General features: G+C 41.6%; 1 protein-coding gene across 2 annotated transcripts in view; it reads left to right on the forward strand.

The window, feature by feature from the left end:
* The first annotated feature begins 16432 nt into the window (after positions 1-16432).
* Positions 16433-19444, forward strand: part of SESN3 (sestrin 3) — a 73210-nt gene continuing 70198 nt past the window's right edge. For both annotated transcript variants that reach the window (XR_005532236.1, XM_039254994.1), the window contains exon 1: positions 16433-16751. Coding sequence is in view for 1 of the 2 variants with exons in the window: in XM_039254994.1 (XP_039110925.1) it covers positions 16674-16751 (78 nt within the window). In the remaining variant the exon portion in view is untranslated. The remainder of the gene's footprint in view (positions 16752-19444) is intronic.

The following is a 19444-nucleotide window of genomic DNA, read 5'->3' on the forward strand; positions in this document are numbered from 1 at the left end:
AAAAATTAAAAAAAGATAAATTTTCCTTTTAGTAATTACCATTCATTTTGAGACCTTCCTTAAGATCTATTGTATTTCCACTCTGTTCCTAACTCTATACTCTGAGACACATTTACAGCACTCAGAAGCTCATGTTCATTCAAAGCCCCACGATGGATACAATGACCAGTTTTTCTGTGTATTTTGATTGGCATATCAAAATCTACTCTGCTATAGATTTGATATTGTGCTATTTATTGAACTATATTTCTAAAGCATAACTTCATCAAGTAGGAATTTGTATGAACAGAGTTATTGAGCACCAATACTGGGGCAGTCTCCATTCCCTCCTCCTAGGATATATGAATGCATAGAGCCCAGACATAGATGTGTGCCCTCCGGAAGCTTACAGTGAAATTGATCTTTTCTTTTGGATGAACATAGAACAGGGTTGAGATTCTATTGGCGGACAGGAACAGAGGTAACCTGCAAGTTTCCATTCAAGTGAATGTCACCAAAGCCCCCATTAGCACTCTTCATTTGTCTAAACAGTAGTTGACAGCACAGACAACACTAAACGCAGAAAAGCCAAAGTGTGTCTGGACACAATCCCACCTGTAACTTCCCTCTGGCAGGAGCAAGAACTGTATCAGGTGGTAAATAGGCCGTGATTAGATAGGCCATCCCTTGGTTTTTCACTGCAAAATGTTTTTAAACTCTTTTACTTTGCCTTCAGGGTATTTTGGGTGACTTGAGGAGAATGTGAACAAGAGAGCAAAGGCCTTTTAGCAGTTTGCTGTAGTTTTAGCGGAGCAGGGAATATGGCTGCCAATGTGGAGAAGATGCAGATTCATAAAAGGAATAGGAGACTAGAAGGTGAAAAACTGGAAGTAGGTCAGGTAAGGGACAGGGCCAAAGGCAAAAGACATTAAAGGCTTTGAAGTCATGTAATCTTGTTCAGTCTGCTCCTGGAGCCCCAGAAGCGGTGGTGACCCAAAGTCAATGTCGCTAACATGTTGCTGGGATGCGTGGGCTCTGGGCAATTCACCTGATCTCACTCAGAATACAGGTAGAGTGATGTTGCCATAGCCCTGAAGCCACAGGGCAGAGACAGCAGTGTTGAGGCGGTGCTGACCTGGCTCAGGAGATGGCACGTTGGGGCTACAGCCTCCCTTGACCTCAGCTGCTTGTCCTGTCTAGGGGACCAGACTACTGGCCTTCCATCCTGAAGCTACTTTGGGTAGCACCAGGGCTACGGAAACTATGGTACCAAGACACCCAACCATCTGCCTTCCCTTCTTTGCCTTTTCTACCTAGAAAAATCTTATCCATTTTTGTTGCCCTCCACATCGACAGCCTTCTCTTTGTCTGGTAAATATGCTCCACAGTTCTTTGGAAAAGGGGAAGCACTCTTCTTCACGTTATCAGGAGGATCTAACTCAGCTTTCACTTCAGGCCTTTTACACCTGGACGTGACTGTGCAATAGGCTAAGAACTACAGCGAAAAAGCAACAGTTATGTTCGCCACATCCAAAGAAGGTGAAATTCAGTGAGTTGTGTTATTTGCTTAAGAGAACAAAATCATTTCCTTTTGACCTGTTAGTGCAGTGACCTTTCTTACGTGCACCCATAATGTGCAAGCCACAGTATTTTTGGCAGATGACTTCATCTCCTCTCCCAGTGAACGCTTTGATAGACAACAGTATAAATATCCTGTAGCCTGGGTCCTTGGTTTTGTAAACAACCAGGAAACAAATAAGATATTTTGCCTGATGACCAAGACAGACTCACAAATAAGCTTCTATAAACAGAGGGCAATTTTAAAAGGCAAAGGCAGAACTGATGGCTTGGTCCATGCTTTATATTTATCTTGCCCATTACACCTCCCAGAAGACCCTCACGGCCCAGACTTATGTTTTTTTTAAAAAAAAAAGGACCTATAAATATGGTTAGGCCCTTGCTTGAGTCATGCACAATCCATCAGGCATATTATCTTTCATGATTTTGTTCATATCACAAAAGGTAATTGCCTCCTGCAGACTAAAACTGGGTCCTCAGCTATTGGCTAGTAGGCAAAACTCTTAAAGTACGCCCAGGCCCTCTATCTTAGAATTCTAGCTCTTAAATGGATATAATATTTCCTTTTCCTGAGCTGTCAAACTGCCATTCTTCAGTTCAAACTTTAAGTTAAGTATGACTGGCTATCTCTAGCTTAGCAAAAAGAAAGCATTGAGTACAAGACACATAAAGGTACATACACACACGTGTGTGTGTGTGTGTGCGCGCGCACTCACGTATATACATGTACAAGCCCAAGTTCAGGAGAAAAAAATCTTTCTGCACCCAGAGAGCGGTTAGAATGAGGAATACACCTCACTTCTTCAAGCTCTTAGGTGCTTCACTATTCGACGTTATCTCTGACATGGAGTTCTCTATCTTGGAATGCAATTGGATAGGCTAATGGAAAACAAAAATGTTCTTTGCAAACACAAGTGCAATAAAGATGCTTAATGATAAACCTTGCATGTTATCAAGTACTTGAGGCCCTTTTAAATCAAAACAAGAAGTGGCAAATGGTATGAGGGAACCCAGAACATTAAAATTCAAGTAAACTTCAATTCCTCTTGGAAAAAAGTATGATTGTTGTATGAAACCTTTTAAAAATCACAACAGCTAACATCTGCTGAGTGCTCATAATAGGAGGAACACTGTTCTATGCTCTTGACATACATTTTTCATTTAACCCTCAAAATACCTTCTGAAGTTCAATACTAAAAAATGAAATTTGAAGAGTTGCTGAACAGTGGCTAGATTATACAATGTCATGATAGAACAAAATGTTTTCGATTTTGTCCTTGCAGAACTCTTTTTATTTAATTTTTAAAGTTTATATCCAAGTTAATTAGCATGTAGTGCAATAATGATTTCCAGAGTAGAATCCAGTGATTCATCCCCTACATATAGCACCCAGTGCTCATCCCAACAAGTGTCCTCCTTAATGCCCCTCGTCCATTTGGCCCATCCCTCCACCCACAACCCCTCCAGCAACCATTTATTCTCTCTTTTTAAGAGTCTATCATGTTTTGTCCCCCTCCCTTTTTACATTATTTTTGCTTCCGTTTTGTACCTTAAATTCCACATTTTAATGAAGTCATATGATACTTGTCTTTCTCTGCCGGACTAATTTTGGTTAGCATAATACTCAATAGTTCCATCTACGTTGCTGCAAATGGCAACATTTCAGTCTTTTTTCGTTGCCAAGGAATACTCCATTGCATGTGTATATACACCACATCTTCTTTATCCATTCATCAGTTGGTGGACATTTGGGCTCCTCCTATACTTTGGCTATTGTTGATAGCGCTGCTATACACACTGGGGAGAATGTACCCCTTCAAAACAGCACACCTGCATCCTTTGGATAAATACTTAGTAGTGCAATTGCTGGATTGTAGGGTAGTTCCATTTTTAATTTTTTGAGGAACCTCCATACTGTTTTCCAGAGTGGCTGCACCAGTTGGAATTCCCACCAGCAGTGCAAGAGGGTTCCTTTTTCTCCGCATCCTCGCCAGCATCTGTCGTTGTCTGAGTTGTTAATTTTAGTCGTTCTGACTGCTGTGAGGTGGTATCTCATTATGGTTTTAATTTGTATTTCTCTGATGATGAGTGATGTTGAGCACTTTTTCATGTGTTGCTCTTACAGAGCTCTTAGGCAATATATTTCAGGACACAGCTAAATTTATATCTTTATATTTTCCTATATAAAGGTATATATTTATATACTTATGTGAAGGTTTTTCATTTGCTTCCACTCCTTGGCATTCTAACTCCCCACAGACATGTGAATCTCTGGATGTTCATGCTTTCTCAGAGACATAGGAAATGCAGTGACAAGTTTGGTACACACGGAAATAACAGCAGAGTGATGTCATCAACAGCAAGTCCAGCACAACCACAACCCTTCCCATACAGCCCAGGGAGAAGCGCCATTTCCTTTTCTTCCCCATCCACAAAGTTTTCGAAGGTGTGGCAAGGCACACCTGCAATGATGATCCTCATTGATAAAGTGAAGTACCTCCTTCATTTTCCAGGGGTTTAGCCTATCCTAAGAACTATTTACCTAGGAGATAGAGAACAGTTCAAGGGTTGCTGAATGCAGAATGATCCCAATATAAAGGAGAGAGACAGAGAGACCTTAGAAAAAGAAAGGAGCAGTGGCAAGAGAGAGACAGAGAGACCTTAGAAAGAGAAAGGAGCAGTGGAGGGAGGGAGAGAGAGAGAAAGAGAGAGAGAGAGAGACCTTAGGAAGAGAAAGGAGTGGTTCCTGCACAGGCAAGGATATGAGGAACAGGAATAGAAACCAAGAAAAGCCCAGATCTACCAAGGCTAGCGATTGGCTCTACAGAAACAGCTCAGTTAGTTAGGAACATTCCATATCTGGCAAATTGAATCAAATGAAAACACTTATATGTAGTTTATATTTCAAAACAAAATGACTTCCTCGTACATGCCTGGTCCCCTTGGTACCCCATAAAGACCATCACAACAATTTTTAACCTGCAGACTAACACAAAGTCACCCTCATTCACTTTATCTTTTTCTCGACTACTTAGTTCTTGGAAACTTTTGAAAAAATTGAACTTTCGTTTCTGTTTAGTTTTACTTAAAAAAAATCTTTGTAGTACAAAAACTCTAGAAAATCATTAAACCGGGCTGGCCGGCATTAAGTCTGAATGAAGGATAGAGTGTGGGTAAGGAGAAAGCATTTTGCCTCCCAAAGTTTTCTTCACAGGCAGTTACTGGCATAGGCAGTCTGGAATCACTTTGGCATTAAACCTGAAGGGGAAAAGCAGTTTGGGTAATAGATTACTGATCTCCATTCTCCAACTAGGAACACAAAAAAGTTTCTAAAAAGTTTGAGGTTTGTGCAGAGCAGACTTTCTTAATGAAACGTAGGCTGAAAGAATTTTTTACGCGCAAAAACTAACATGGGGTTTTTTGGCCCAGTGAGTTCTAGTTCTTTCTTTTGGGCTGTCTGACTTTCACATCCATTTACTAATGAGAACTAAAAGTAATAGTTAGTGCTTGACATGGAAATGAAGGAAGACTGTTTCAGTCAGTCTTTTTTTGTTGAAAGAAAGAGAGGTGCATTCAAGTTACTTCAAAAAATTGGTGGTGGGAGGAGGTTAGATGGGGGAAGAGAATTATTACAATATGCGGGAAGGACTGAACAGGAAACACACCAGCACTGAAGGCATCTCTACTAGTGTCTTAGTGTCTTTGCTTTCTTTCTGTGTGTTACTATGGCTTCCTCAACATTCACTCTCTATCTGTTCTGATCCTTCAAAGTTTGAGCTTGCATATGGTTCACGGCATCCTCTTACAATCTGACTTTGCTGCCAACTGGCTTAGCATCTTAGTTTCACAATGCCAAATCTCCAAGAGAAGCATCTGATTGGCCCCAGTTATCATTTTAAGCTAGTCTATACAGATGGCTGGCCCAGTTACAGAATGGGTGCCTTCAAATCAAATGTCTACCCCTTGGTCCACTCATCTGAGAAGAGGGACAAACACATAGCATAAGAGCATGAGTATTTAGAATGAGGCCCGAAGTGGAAAGAGGAGGATATGGATGGGACAGGCTGAGACAGATATCTCTAGTTTGCTGGCAGATTATGGGGAAACCAATTTATCCATATTCCTTCTGAGAGGAGCTAATCTTAACTAATCACTGTAGACCTGGGCTATTTTTGGAGTGGCATGTGAGCGTGACAGCACCATCTTCTTTCCTCTCTCCTTTCCCTCAACTTTATCTCCTTTATCTCCATTACATCTACCACTCAATGGCCGTGACTGACCAAATGACTAGGAATCTTTAGACTTATGTATCAGAGTATTTGGAATTTCAACTTAGAGTGCCAACAAAAGTATTTTTCATTTTCCAGGATCACTCCATTGTTTTATTTTAGAGTAACATGCCAGAAGACAATAAAATATTGGAATAAGGATCATAGATACTCCTTTGCCTACTCCCATGGCATTTGTTTCTATAGGAATCCAATCAACAGAGGTGCCCAAACGACATTTGGTGAGTGTTGGGAGATCTACCTCACCATTTGGTAACCTAATACAGAGAATTAGTTCAACGAATATTTATAATAATGACTGATTGTATAATGCCAAGACATGATTGCATAGCACTATAAGCCCTGGCATCAAGCAAATATGGATTCAAATCACAGCTCTGTCTTATAAAATCTGTGTGACTTTGACAAAACTACCAGTCCCTATAAATCATATGTTAAATGGATATAATAAGAACCACTTCATAGGGGTTTTGTAAATATGTAGGCAAGATAAAGTTTATAGTATTATTTAAAATAAACAAATATTTAGGCAAGATAAACCTGCATAGGTTACTGCAACATGCCTGTCACATAGTAAGCACTCAGTAAGTGGTAGTAATGGTTTCTATTACTATCACTGTTATGATGAGACTATTAGCATGTATTATGGGGATTGCAGAATGTAGATGAGAGATATGAGTATTATCTTCAAAAACTATACATCTTAGGAGAGATGATAAAGATGTACTTATTAGAAGTGGGGCATGCATAGAATTTGTACATACACAAGCAGGACTCAGCAGAATGGTGGACTAAGTGGGAAATGTTATGTGTGAAATAATGTTAAGTGATAGTCTTTAATCAGGAAAAGGAGGTTCAAATTCTGGTGAATTTTTAATAGGAATAATGCCTCTTCAAAAAGAAAGGAGGGATCGCTCCTCATGTGAAAGTGTATCTGCTGTAATGTAACAGGATGCCTAGGAGTTTCATAACTGGAACATGAACTCTATTAAAAGGGGGAATTAGAGCTTGGAGCATTGCAAATGGAAAGGACCTACTGGGTGGAAGACATGGAAGTCATTGTCAGAAACTAGGGGACAGCCTGGTGCGTGGGTGTACATTTCACTTCCCTGGGGAGGCCTAAACCAGTTTAGAGGCCCCTGCTGTATATTCTCTGTGTTGTCCTGTCTAAAATACTCACTACACAGTGGTATTACTTGTTTGAGGTCCATCTTCTGCTTATAAGTTCTGTTTGACCCTGACTCTCCATTCATTGCTTTGTTTCTGAGAGTAGCCAAGTTCCTGGCGCATGGTAGGTGTTCTGCAAACATATGCTGAGTGAATGAACGCATGAATGCAAGACTGAATTAAGCAATGAACATGGAATTCAGAGGTGATTTCATCATATACTGCTCTGCTTTGTTCTCTAATACTTATAAGGGTGAGTCCTACCTTCCTGCTGACACTGTAAATTGCATGGAGACACAGCAAAAATTCTGCATCCTATGCCTCTACCACAACAAGCTATCCAATTACAGGCATAAATGCATAAAGGTCTTTCTGAGCTCTCTACTAATAATCCTTTCTACCCTCTACTCTACATTTTCTGTTCTTTCTATACCAACCCAGAGATTACACCTCCATCTCACTATTACATTATAAACATGTCTTTTGCTATTTTTATCACCAGGACTTACTACTTGGTAAAGGCCCCATAAATAAATGAGTGGCTAAGGGAATATCTGGACAGCATATATTTTAGAGCATACTATCCAAGCTTGCAGTCTTCTAGAACCTCATACGTTCCTCTTGGCATTCCAGGCTTACAGTTCATGCAGGAAAGCATCATCTCGGGTCGCCTGGGTGGCTCAGTCGGTTAAGCGTCCGACTTCGGCTCAGGTCATGATCTCACAGTTTGTGGGTTCATGCCCCGTGTCAGGCTCTGGAGTCTGCTTCAGATTCTGTATCTCTCTCTCTCTCTCTCTGACCCTCCCCTGCTCACCCTTTCTCTCTGACCCTCCGCAGTCTCTCTCTCTCTCTTTCAAAAAAAATAAATAAAACGTTAAAAAAAATTTTAAAAAGCATCATCTCAAGCCAACATTTTACATTGAAATTGCTGTCTTTGTTGTCACCATTCAAACAAATGTTGAAAGTTTCTTCTTACTAACAAGGAAAATTTTACCTTTGCATGAAAATAAAACATTCTGACAATTTTAAGATAACTTGAGAACTTTTGTGGGTAAAAGTAACTCGCTCAGTTGCTTTCTAGTTAACAAACCCTAATATATCCCATCATGGCATCCAACAAGCTTTTCTGAGCACCTCTTAGGTTCTAAGCACCTGAATTACAGTTGAATAAGACTCGTCCCTGAAGATGCTCCAAGTCCTTATGTACCACAGCTGCCTTCTGAGGGCCTGAAAGTTGAAGTGTAGACTATTCCTTTCTAAGGGCCCCTTCTGTCCTGCGTGTTGACCCTTACAAATACCTCACAACAGAATACTATGGCATTTAAGACTTCTGAGTCTATAGATTATATCTCCTCTGTACTGTTAATTAGACCCTACTCCCAAACTTCCTTACTGTCCTGTAGATTTTTCTATTTTCTCCACCCACTTTCCCTTTTAACATCTAGACAGCATATTTTACAATAATCTTGCTTTAAAATATATAAAATATTCCTTTATCTGAGTCTTCTCATCTCTGAAAGAAGGATATTGAGAATTTGGGAGTGATTTTGGAATATCAAGGAGACAAGCAGGTTAACAAGGAGAAATAATCCCTGAGTGAACAAAGGAAAACCAACACAACTCTGGCAATTTTTAAGAGTAAAACTACTTTTACTTTCTCTCTGCCTACTTGAAGAAATTCTCCTCACTTCTCCTTTATCCGTTTTACACTAGATTCTCATGGAAAGACTAAGACAAAAAGGATCCATAAAATTTTAGAGCTTGAAAAGATCTCTGTAATTTTCTACTCCAACATGAATTAACCATAAATAAAATAAAGTTTATGCTTTAGGGTCATTGCTGGCATTGGCTCCTTCCAAGGCCCTGGGAGAGGTCCAAGCAATGTGTTCACATGATTATATTTTTAATTAAATATCAAAAGTAAGGTATTCTTTAAAGCTTATTTATTTATTTTGAAGGAAAGAGAGAGCACAAGTAGGGAAGGGGCAGAGAGAGAGAGGGAGAGTAAGAAGGAGAGAGAGAGAAAATCCCAAGCAGGCTCCACACTGCCAGTGCGGAGCCTTAAGTAGGGCTCGATCTTACAAACTGTGAGATCATAACCTGAGCCAAAATCAAGAGTCAGACATTCAATGGACTGAGCCATCCAGGTGCCCCAAAAGCAAGCTATTTTAACCATTATTGGTAAAGACTAAGTCTCTGCAGCCCAATTTACTTCCTTCAAACTTCCCCCTCATGCTGGAGGAACTGGGGCAGCCATGGGTATTTTTGTTGATCTGGTTAGGAGCAGCTGAAATGGAGATACCCTTAGGCTGGGTATACTGGGTTATGCCCGTGTACATGTGGATCACAGTCATTTCAGGGGGTGGCTGTTCTTTTGAGTTGTTCCAGTATAAGGATGGATTCTAGGAATACTTCCAGGGCCCACCGAGCTAATTAACTGGCACCATGTCACAAAGATGTAGGATTAGAGGCTGTTTCATGATGCATATCTGTCTTAAGGCATTGAGCACTGGCAATGGATGATAGGGAAAAGATAAAATTAACTTTCTATTCTCTCTGGAGAAGACAATATTACAAAAACCATTGTCATATGAGAAGGAAGTCAGCCCCCAAAATGTAGGAAAAAAGTAATAAAGGGTGATATCAGGTAGTTAACTGATAAACATTTATTTGGATTTTCTGATGTTTATGGTATTTCACTCTAAAAATTTGTTGTGATTTTGTTACTGATTTTAAGTAAGTGTTCATTTTCATAGCTAATTTTGCATCTATAATTTTATATTTTTTTCTTTAAAAAAATTCTCATAATATAAGCTTCAGTCTCCCTACCTGGATTAGGCCCCAGCCATACTAATCACCTCTCATGTTTAACAGATGGGGAAACTGAGGCCCAACCATATCCCATGGTTCACAGCAGTACTGAACCGAACCCGAGATCTCCTGATTTTTTGTCCATTGCTATTTTTACTCACATTATCTTACTTTTGAGAAGTACCTAAAACAATCAAATATCTCTGCCAAAAAAAAAAAGAATCAAAATAAAATCTCTTGACTGCAGTATGTGATAATAGTAAACCCTTACATAGCATTTCTTATATGTTAGACATTGTTTTAAAGTGTTTCACATATAGCTCATTTAATACTCAAAACACCCCTATGATTAAGCTAATATTAATATCCTCATTTTCAGAACAAAAATTTGTACAGAGAATGGTGAAAAAACTAAAGTAAGGTCACAGTTTGCAGAGAATATAAGGTCCTTTGTGTTGTGTATCCAGCAGCAAACATTTTTTAAGGGTTTACAATGTTCTAGACACTTTGTTGAGCACTATAGTTAGTGCATTATCTCATTCAATCTTTACAATCACCTGTTAAGATAAGTAGCATTATTACTTCATCTTACGCTTGAGAAACTAAAGTATAGAGAAATTAAACAATTTGCCCAAGGTCATATGTCTGGTAAGGGGCAAAGTCAGGACTCAAATCCAAGCTTGGTTCCAGGGCCAGAGTTTGGAGTTTCTGCATGATAATGCCCATCAAGGAAACACCCTCAATGACCTACTATTGCCACAATTCTTGTGGTTCCTTCCCCCTAAAGTGACCATTAGAATGGGTATGTGGTTAGAATTAGAATAAGGAGTGGGGTTAGCTGCATTAAAGATATAGTAACCCCTTCTTTGACGACCGTTCTCCACCTTGTGGGATTTATATATAATCTCATTGTACACACACACACACACACACACACACACACACACACATTTGGATCTTAGTGGAATATTTGTTCTTTGAAAAATGAGCTTTGATAAGAATTTTCTAGGTGGAGATGGGTGATTGAGAGAGAGAGAGGGGGAGAAAGAGAGAGAGAGAGTGTGTGTATGTGTGTGTGTGTCTGTGTGTGAGAGAGAGAGAGAGAGAGAGAGAGAGAGAGTCAAGGCTGTACATCATGATACTCCCTGCATCTGATTCTGTCCTCAACTTTCACTGTCCCTTAGAGATAGCCCTTTATTTGTGATTCATATTCTGTGATAAAGTTAAGAATGACAATTAGCAGATCAGTGATTTAGATGCTGAAGAAAGTCTATTGAAGTTGCAAAGCCCTACAAATGTCAATAAGATCATGTAAATCAAGTGGCAAAATGTAACCCCCAGAGAGTGACAGAGACCTTGGTAAAGTAGAGAGCGCACGCCCAAACCCGAAAAGCAGATACTGGGCTCCAGTAAATGGTTGTCATGTGGCAACATGGGCCTAGGATGGGGGACCAGATCAGACAATTTTTCAAGAGAAACTAGAAAGCTAGACGTTTGGCGTAAAATCTCCTAAACTGTAAAAATTTTAAAGAAATTCAATTTTTTTAAAAGCACTGTGCGGCCTAACATAGTGCAGGCCAAACACGCAACAACAAATCCCACATCTGTAGGCCTCTGCCTGGCAGTCTGCTCCGAAGGGGGTTAAATGCAGGAAACTCTGAAATGGGAATTACAAGAGAGGACTGATGGAAATTTGGATCTTGGTAGAATATCTGTTCTTTGGAAAATGAGCTTTGGTAAGAATTCTCTTGGTGGAGGTGGGTGATTCAGGGTGTGGGATGAAATGGGCACTAAAGCAGTGCCCTTTTTGGATCAGATCCTCTTAATTTCTCCTTCAGTGTAGCATTGGTCTTGGGCCCTAGGAAAAAATAGCAGGGATCTAATTAACAGCTCAAAGGGAGCAATCAATTTACAATTGTGTGAAGTGCAAATTCCTTTGTGCAGGAAACAAATCACAGTATTTGCAAATTTGTAAATAATGCAGCATTTTCTGCTATCCAAATGCTTTGGATGCCCCCGGGGAGAAGGAAAGAGAAGTCTGAGCAGGCAAAATGTTAGAAAATGACCTATTGTCTCAAGAAATGGAATTTTAAAAATATCTTTAGTAATTGATTTTTTCAATTGAATCCTTATTTAGGAACTATAAAGGGGCCCAGTTCTTAGGTCAGTAGGAGAATATCTGGAGAAGTAAACAAGTTCAAGTCCAAAAGTCACAGCATGTTATGAACAGGGTAATTTCTTTCAAAATTACTGAACATAAAAAGTTGCCCCCAACTCTTCCTACACTCTTAGTTTGTGGCAAGAACTTCCAATGTATAAAAGAGATAGCAAGCCCCAGCCATAATAATCATTATGTTCAATATCAGAGAAGGAACCAGTGATAGATAAGGACATGAATTCGATCTATCTGCTCCATAGCAATAGTTTTGTGAACTGTTCAATTCACAAATATTTATTGGGGCCATTTTATAAGATGCTACAGCTAGTATTAGAGATTCAAAAGATGCCCCAGAAGAATGTAAGGTGTATTTACGTTCATTCGTAAGAGTGAAAACTCACTATTTTTCCCCAGGATTTTCAAAGCATTTCTCTTTGGGTTGAGCTAGGAATTGAGAATAAAGCAACAGTAACTTCATCCCCACCCTGAAGGTGTTCACAGTCTAATGAGAAATAGAATTTAAGCCAATCATCTCAATGCTGAGATCGGTGCTAAAGAAGAGATATGAGGGTGAGAGCATGGACACTTTGACAAGTGCTTGACTCTACCAGGAGATCTTTCAACAGGCGATGAAAATCACCAGGCAGAAGGGCGTGGAAAGCATTAGAGATAGAGGTAAGTGGACTATTTATGGGCCTTATGTAGGAGAATGGTGGTTCAGATTTTCAATCTGAAAACTTTTCAAAAGATTCTCTCTCCTGTGTTCTCATTCACTGGAAGAGGAGTGTAAATTGGTTAAACCTTTCCACACAATATTTTAGCAAATGGTAACAGGACCCTTAAAACATATTCACATCCTTTCAGTTAGAAGTTCCATATCCAGGAATCAGAGAAACTTAGGTATGAGGAAGCTTATCATAGCATTATTTATAACCATGAAAAACTGGAAACAGCTTCCATGTTCAATAATGGAGAAATGGCTAACTAAGTTATGGAACATTCAAGCCATGTGATTTTAAGCACTAAATGAAAAAGAAATCACATCTTAAAAGAGTATTATAAAACAAGCAAAAAATTTATTTTTAAAACAATGTAAATAGGGGCGCCCCAGTGGCTCAGTCGGTTGAACGTCTGACTCTCTGTTTTGGCTCAGGTCATGATCTCATGGTTTCTGGGTTTGAGCTTTGTGCTGACGGTGCAGAGCTGTCTGGGATTCTTTGTCTCTCTCTCTCTCTCTGTCTCACTGTCTCTCTCGCCCCATCCTGTGCACTCTTTCAAAATAAATAAGCAAAAAATAAAAATAAAAACAACGTAAAACATTTAATAAAGTATCATCCTAATTCTGTCATGAAAAAGTTAAAAAATACTTCCCATTGTTGGTTGTAATTTTCACCAATGTCTTAACTTTTCTGAGGTTCTTTTTTATTCTATACATACCACACAACAAAAGGGAAGGGGTTTCTCCTTGTTCTGTGTGAAATCTGAAGAACTGACTTTTGTTTTCTTCCCTGTTAGAAGTGTGATCCAGATTCACAAGTTACTTACCCTTTGAGTCGTATTCTCTTTACAATAACTGGCTTTTCTGACTAGAAAAGGAAGGGAGACCAGGTAAGGAATGGAAGAGAAAGGAAGGAATCAGGAGTCGAATGTTAACATGAGGAGAGAAAAGAACAAGCATGATGAGAGTGTGTGGGAGGTGAGGACCAGAAGAAAGGGTGGTGGTTGTGTGCTGAGGAATTACTAGATTGAAGATTTCAGGGGATAAAATGTAGACACATATGTAAGAGTTTGATGTCAGAAATGTCACAATGCAGTACATGGTTAAATGCCAAAGAAATGGCCATCTGGGAATTACTGTTATGAAAGTTTGGAGGAGTTTGGTGGAGACAACCATCTTTTGGTCACATACAGGAATCTGACTATGCATCGGTGAAGGCATTCTTTTAAAACCTCCCTTTAGCAATCTTTGTCGGAGGGTCTAATTGTGTAGGCCCCACTCTCTTGGCCATCCTTTCTGGGGAATTTAGTTACTGAAGGGCTTAAAGAACTTCATTGTGAAAGGATTTTAACTACAATAGGCTTAAGAAGAATATGATAGAAAACAATTTGAATCTAAAATATTATTTGAGAAAATTCAACCTCTGCACAAAAACTCACTTCAGCTTTCAGTATCTCCTAGCCTTTAAAATGCATTCACATAAAATCTGCTTTACAAGGGAGAACCAGCCAGGAATATAGCCCAAGAAATTTACCACTAAACAGGGACACATATGTGTTTCAGTTCTTAGGAAAACTGCCTTGCTAACTTTCTCCCTAGATTTCTTGGTTCTCTGCACAGGAGAGCCCATGGTAATTTCTCTGCTTCCTTAATGTTCTTGCTTTTACAGTTTCTTCTGATTGTTAAGCACCTTCCCCACACCACTGCTATTCTAGGCTATGCTGTCTACAACAGCACCAAGTGACTTTTAGCTATCACTAGTTAAATGGATCAACACATTTACCCAACCACATAAGTCAGGCCCTTCAGGGGTTTTCCAGTCAATTTCAGTGTATTTCAACCTGACACTGGCAGGTTTCCACTTCCTTTGTTCCTTGTGTAGACTTGGTTTATGTGTGTTGGTCTCTAAAAGGGACAGAGGAGGCAGCTGTTGAAAAATAAGACTGACAGTTTTAACCACACAATTTGGTCTAAAAGCTTTGATATGCTAAACTTGCTAGCTCCTCCAAGTGTACCTTTCTGATTTTGCATTACAACACCACTCTGAATCCCTAAGGAAACTAGGCTCTCTGTGTGTGTGTGTGTGTGTGTGTGTGTGTGTGTGTGTGTGTTAATTAAAAAGAAAAGGAAGAGAAGAAAGAAATGCAAACCAGTGAAACCGTTCTTTTACATCATCTCCAGATTCATTCTGCGGACTGCAAGCCTTCCCAAATCCTGGTACACTAGAGACCTTTACAAAAAGGAGAAGCTGAGAATACAGATCATGTTCTAAAGAGCGAAAACAGGTGATGTCATAACGCACAGTCCTGTGCGGTCACGGCCAAGGCCGGGTGGGGAGCTTGGGCTCCAGTGAGCACGAAGCTCTGCGCCAGTGGGTGAAGCAAGTTGTCTCCGGGGCCGGGAGGACACCGGTGAGGACCCGGCACCAATCAGGTTCTCGCTCGGCGCCTGCCTTTGTTCTCACTGGGGAGCAGGTTTCCGGGCGTCTCGCGTCGGGAACCCGCATCGACCCGCAGGCGTGTTGCTGGCCTCCTCAAGAGACCTGGCTCCCCTCTTTGCCTGTCTCCCCACTCTCTTCCAGCCAGAGCTTTCTCCATTTACATGTGCCTTCTCTCCCTAGAGCGTGGACGCCAAAATCCTGACTCACCATTTTTAGCTTTGGAAGAGGCAAGTCCAGCCCAATAGTTTACAGACGATTTGTTCTTCCTTCCAAGCAAGGCTCTATGCTCTGCATGTTTCTGATGAACTGCCCCCAAAAGGACTGTTGGGTGAGAGGATAACCCTGTTTCTTTGGCCCTTTCGTGCTGGACGAATAAAGGAACTTTCATTGCTGAGAGAATTGCGAGAAGGTGCTTCAGGAGGAGGAGGAAACCGCTAAACCAGAGGTTTTGTGTCCCTCCCCCCCCCCACCTCGATTAATGGTGTAAATCTAGCTCAAACATCTATCCCTACGCCCAGCCCAAGCCTTAGGTAATCGGTCTTTTGCAAAACAAGGATCAAGATAAATGATGCATAAAGTTCTTTGAGATCCCTGGGTGCCAAGTGCTACGTGACTGCAGTCTTCTTTACAGCTAAGATTTTGGCTGAGAGAAAGCCTAATAACTGCCCTGACAATATGAACGTTTTACCGACCGCCCCCTCCCGTTCCTAACATTTCTCAAGAAATCAGCAAATATTTAGCTCAGTCTTAGACCCTCTACTGAGGCTCTAGCTCCCAGCTATTTATCTCGCTCTCCTTACCGTTTTTGCAGGGACCTAGAGAAGGGGGCGTGGCCAGTCTTCGGGGAGGGGCTGGGTTTCCAGGGATAATTTGCATCCGACACACCCCCTTCCACCTATTGGTGGGCCACCACAAACTATTCCCTCCCACCCCACTCTCTAACTAACCCGCCATCTCTCTCCAGTTCCAAGCCTCGGAGATAAACTTAACTTGCCCGGAGATTCAAGGCGTCCTCAGCGTCTGTGATTGGCCGGCGCAGCTCCCAACCGGGCTCTAGTTGCTCATTGGCTGCGGGCTAGAGGCCCAGGGGCGTGGCCGGGGCTGTCCGATTGGCGGGAGGGGGCGGTCCCCGAACGTGGAGGTGGTGAAGGTGGTGGGGAGGCGGGGGCGGGGCCGCACTGAGGCGCTGCGGCGGCGGCGGCGGAGGCGGCGGCGGTGGCGGCTGCTAGTCCTAGCCTGGCGGGGGCGGGGGTCTGGAGGATGGGGGCGGGAGGAACAACGGGCCGGTGAGGAGCAGCTGCCGCCGTCTCCGCCGGCGCTTCGGCAGCCGCCGCGGTGGTCGCCTCGGTCAGCGCCGTTCACTCTCGGGCCGTCGCCTGCCATCCCGACATCCCCGCCCGGGGGAGGCGGAGGCTGAAGCGCGGCCGGCGGCAGGGGGACGGTTCGGCCGCGGCCCCGCAGCGGCGCGGCGGCCACAGTGATACCCAGCCCCGGGCCCGCCGTCCGTCTTCGCCCTCGGCGCCCGCAGCCAAGATGAACCGGGGCGGCAGCAGCCCGTCGGCCGCCGCCAACTACCTGCTCTGTACCAACTGCCGGAAAGTGCTGCGGAAGGTACGGGCTCGGCCTGGGGTCCAGCCCGAGAGGGGCGCTTCCTGCCGACCGGGCTCGGGCTGCTCGGCCCGGGGGCGCACTGTTGGGGCGAGGCTCAGAGGGATCCCGGGGCACCTTCCCCACGCCGAGACCGAAGAAGGGGGCGTGGGTTGAGGGTGGAGGTTTGCACTGCTGCTTTTTATCTCCGCCGGGACAGATGCTCGTCCCGAGGGGTTGGGGATTTTTTTTTCCCTCCGATTTTCTTTTTGCTGCCAGTAGCCTGTTTTTCGGCTCACCTCCCTGCCTTGCCACCTCCGGCCTGCTCCTCGGGCGGAGGGAGGAAGAGAGGGAGCGGTTCGATCCTCTTCCCGGTGCTGTTGATGGAAGTCGGTGTGAAATCTGAACGGCCTGAGCTGGGCTTCAGGAACCTGGCTCCGTCTTTGCTGTGGCTAACTCTTGGCGGGGGTTGTTTTTGTTTATTCGGTCGCTTTTGCCTTCCTTGCGCGTTCTCCCTTAACATCCCCCGTTTTACATTCTTTTGACGGTAGTCTTGTGTCTATAGTTCAGTGTTGAAAGGAACCGGTAAAGCAGCTTGAACTTTATGCCCATGGGAAATGCTGTTCGACCTTACAGTTCCTCCGGGGTTGGGGGAGGAGGAGACGGAGGTGGACGTAGGTTATCACTCCTTAGCAGCCCCCCCCCCACGCCCCCTGTAAGTCCAAAAAAATCAGAAGTACAATCAGCTTATTGCTCCCCAGAGTGACTGATAGAAAGTTTACTCCAGAATTGTTTAGCTTACTTGGCTTAATCACTCCGTTGAGGGGTGGGGGAGGGGAGTGAAAAGATGTCGCTTTAGACCGAGAAAAGCTTTTAATCGGACTTTAACAGCCTCCGCTGGGTAGTATTATAATCAGTTTATTTTTCTCCAAACTCTATTTTTGCATTTCATCAAGTGGAAACATTAGTTGAGGTGCTTCTGTTTGTCCAGTACAAATGAATTAAAATTGCTGAGCTGTGCAAATGCATCGGGACTGAAAGACTCAGAGGAATACGGCACCGTTTTTAGTCAATTTCTCTAAATACAGTTCAATTGGGATTGTTATTTATATATTAAAAATAGAAAGAAAGCATGTAAGTAAGCAAGCTCAAATATTTGCGCTCTTTGTCCAAAAACTGTTTTTCCTTCTCTGTGGGTCAGGCCAAGTGCCAATCAAAGTTGTTTTTCAAGCCTCTTTTCCCTGCAGTAGGGCTGCTTCTCTCACCCCCCCCCCCACTATTTTATTTGAGATCATGAAGAAATCAAAGAGATTGCAGATTTGAAGTTAATCGAACAGTTAAATATGCCTTAAATTGTGTTTATTGGATATTTTTCTCTTGAAACAGATTTTTATTAAATGTGCATGTTGAGTATGTGCAGTTATTTTTTTTTCCATAAACTCTGGGATCGAATTACAGTTGATACTTGCTCAACTCATTGTAGGGCTGCTTGTGAGAAATGTAATGGATCAGAAGTGCAGATCAGCTTAGTTGAATGTTAACTCTTTCACTTCAGGGTCAGATGTCATCAGAACCTAGCTTTAAAAAATTATTATTATTTGCTAACTTCAGAAGTGGTAAGTTATGTTTTTAACACAAAACAATTTGTTGTTTGAGACACATTTACTTAAGCTCACGCCTGGTTAAAAGAACAGCTAGGTTTTTTTTTTTTTTTTAACTGAATAAGGAACAAAAGAACTGTATTGACTTTGACTTTTTTTTTTAATGGCTCTGGCAATTTGGTAGGCCAATAAAATGTTTGGAGGTGATATTAGGCTTCAGAATCTAGTTTTTCTTTTAAGAGAACCATGGTTATGAATCCATCACACTTTGCTAGCATTCTTTATTTCCTTCACTTAGCTTTTAAGAAACTATTACTATTTACCTAGAAAGAACATCCTCATTTCTAGTCATTATTAAAAGAAAGAGTTATAAGGAAAGTGGGTATTCACCATTTTCATATTTGTACCTCTGCCAATATTCCAGTTTTTAGTAACTCCAAGGTATTTAATATTGATTCATGCAGTAGCATGAAATAACTTTAGATGGAAATGGGATTGTTTGAGCCAGTTATGACATGACTTGGCAACATTTGTAGCTTTTAAAGAGTGCTATTCTTAAGTGCTCTTAAAAGATATCAAGTGCTTAGCATTTTAAATTCTTTGTCACTCTAAAAATAGCATGTAAGAGTTTATTTCTAATAAAGAGATGATTCTCTTTTGATAGAACGTATATGACTTTAAAATTCATCTGTAACTCTCAAAATGTGATTTTTAAAAAATTTATCTTGTGTTTTCCACTTAATGATGTGTTCAGTAATGACCAAGTGAGTCATAGCATACTGAATTTTAGTTCAGTGCAGTTCATAATGAGGAATGAAGCTCCAGTGTGTATTACTCTTTGCAGTTATAATCCTCATTAATGATGGGGAAAGAGTCACCTTTTATGTGGCATGAAGCTTTTTCTTTAAAGTAGCTTAATTTGTTGCAATGTGTTGGATTTGGGGGGAACTTCAAAAGCACTGGATTCCTCAAATGGAATAACTTGGTTTAACCCAGTGTCTGAAAATTGAGTTACATATTGTATGAGAGTCAACATTTATTATCAGAAGTGCCTTTACAGTTCTGATTCAGTGTCTTTGAAAATAGACTTCTTAACGTATTGAATACCTAATTTGG

This window comes from Hyaena hyaena, unplaced genomic scaffold, assembly GCF_003009895.1.
Source record: "Hyaena hyaena isolate Hyena2069 unplaced genomic scaffold, ASM300989v1 scaffold_506, whole genome shotgun sequence".
Taxonomy (NCBI): Eukaryota; Metazoa; Chordata; class Mammalia; order Carnivora; family Hyaenidae; genus Hyaena; species Hyaena hyaena.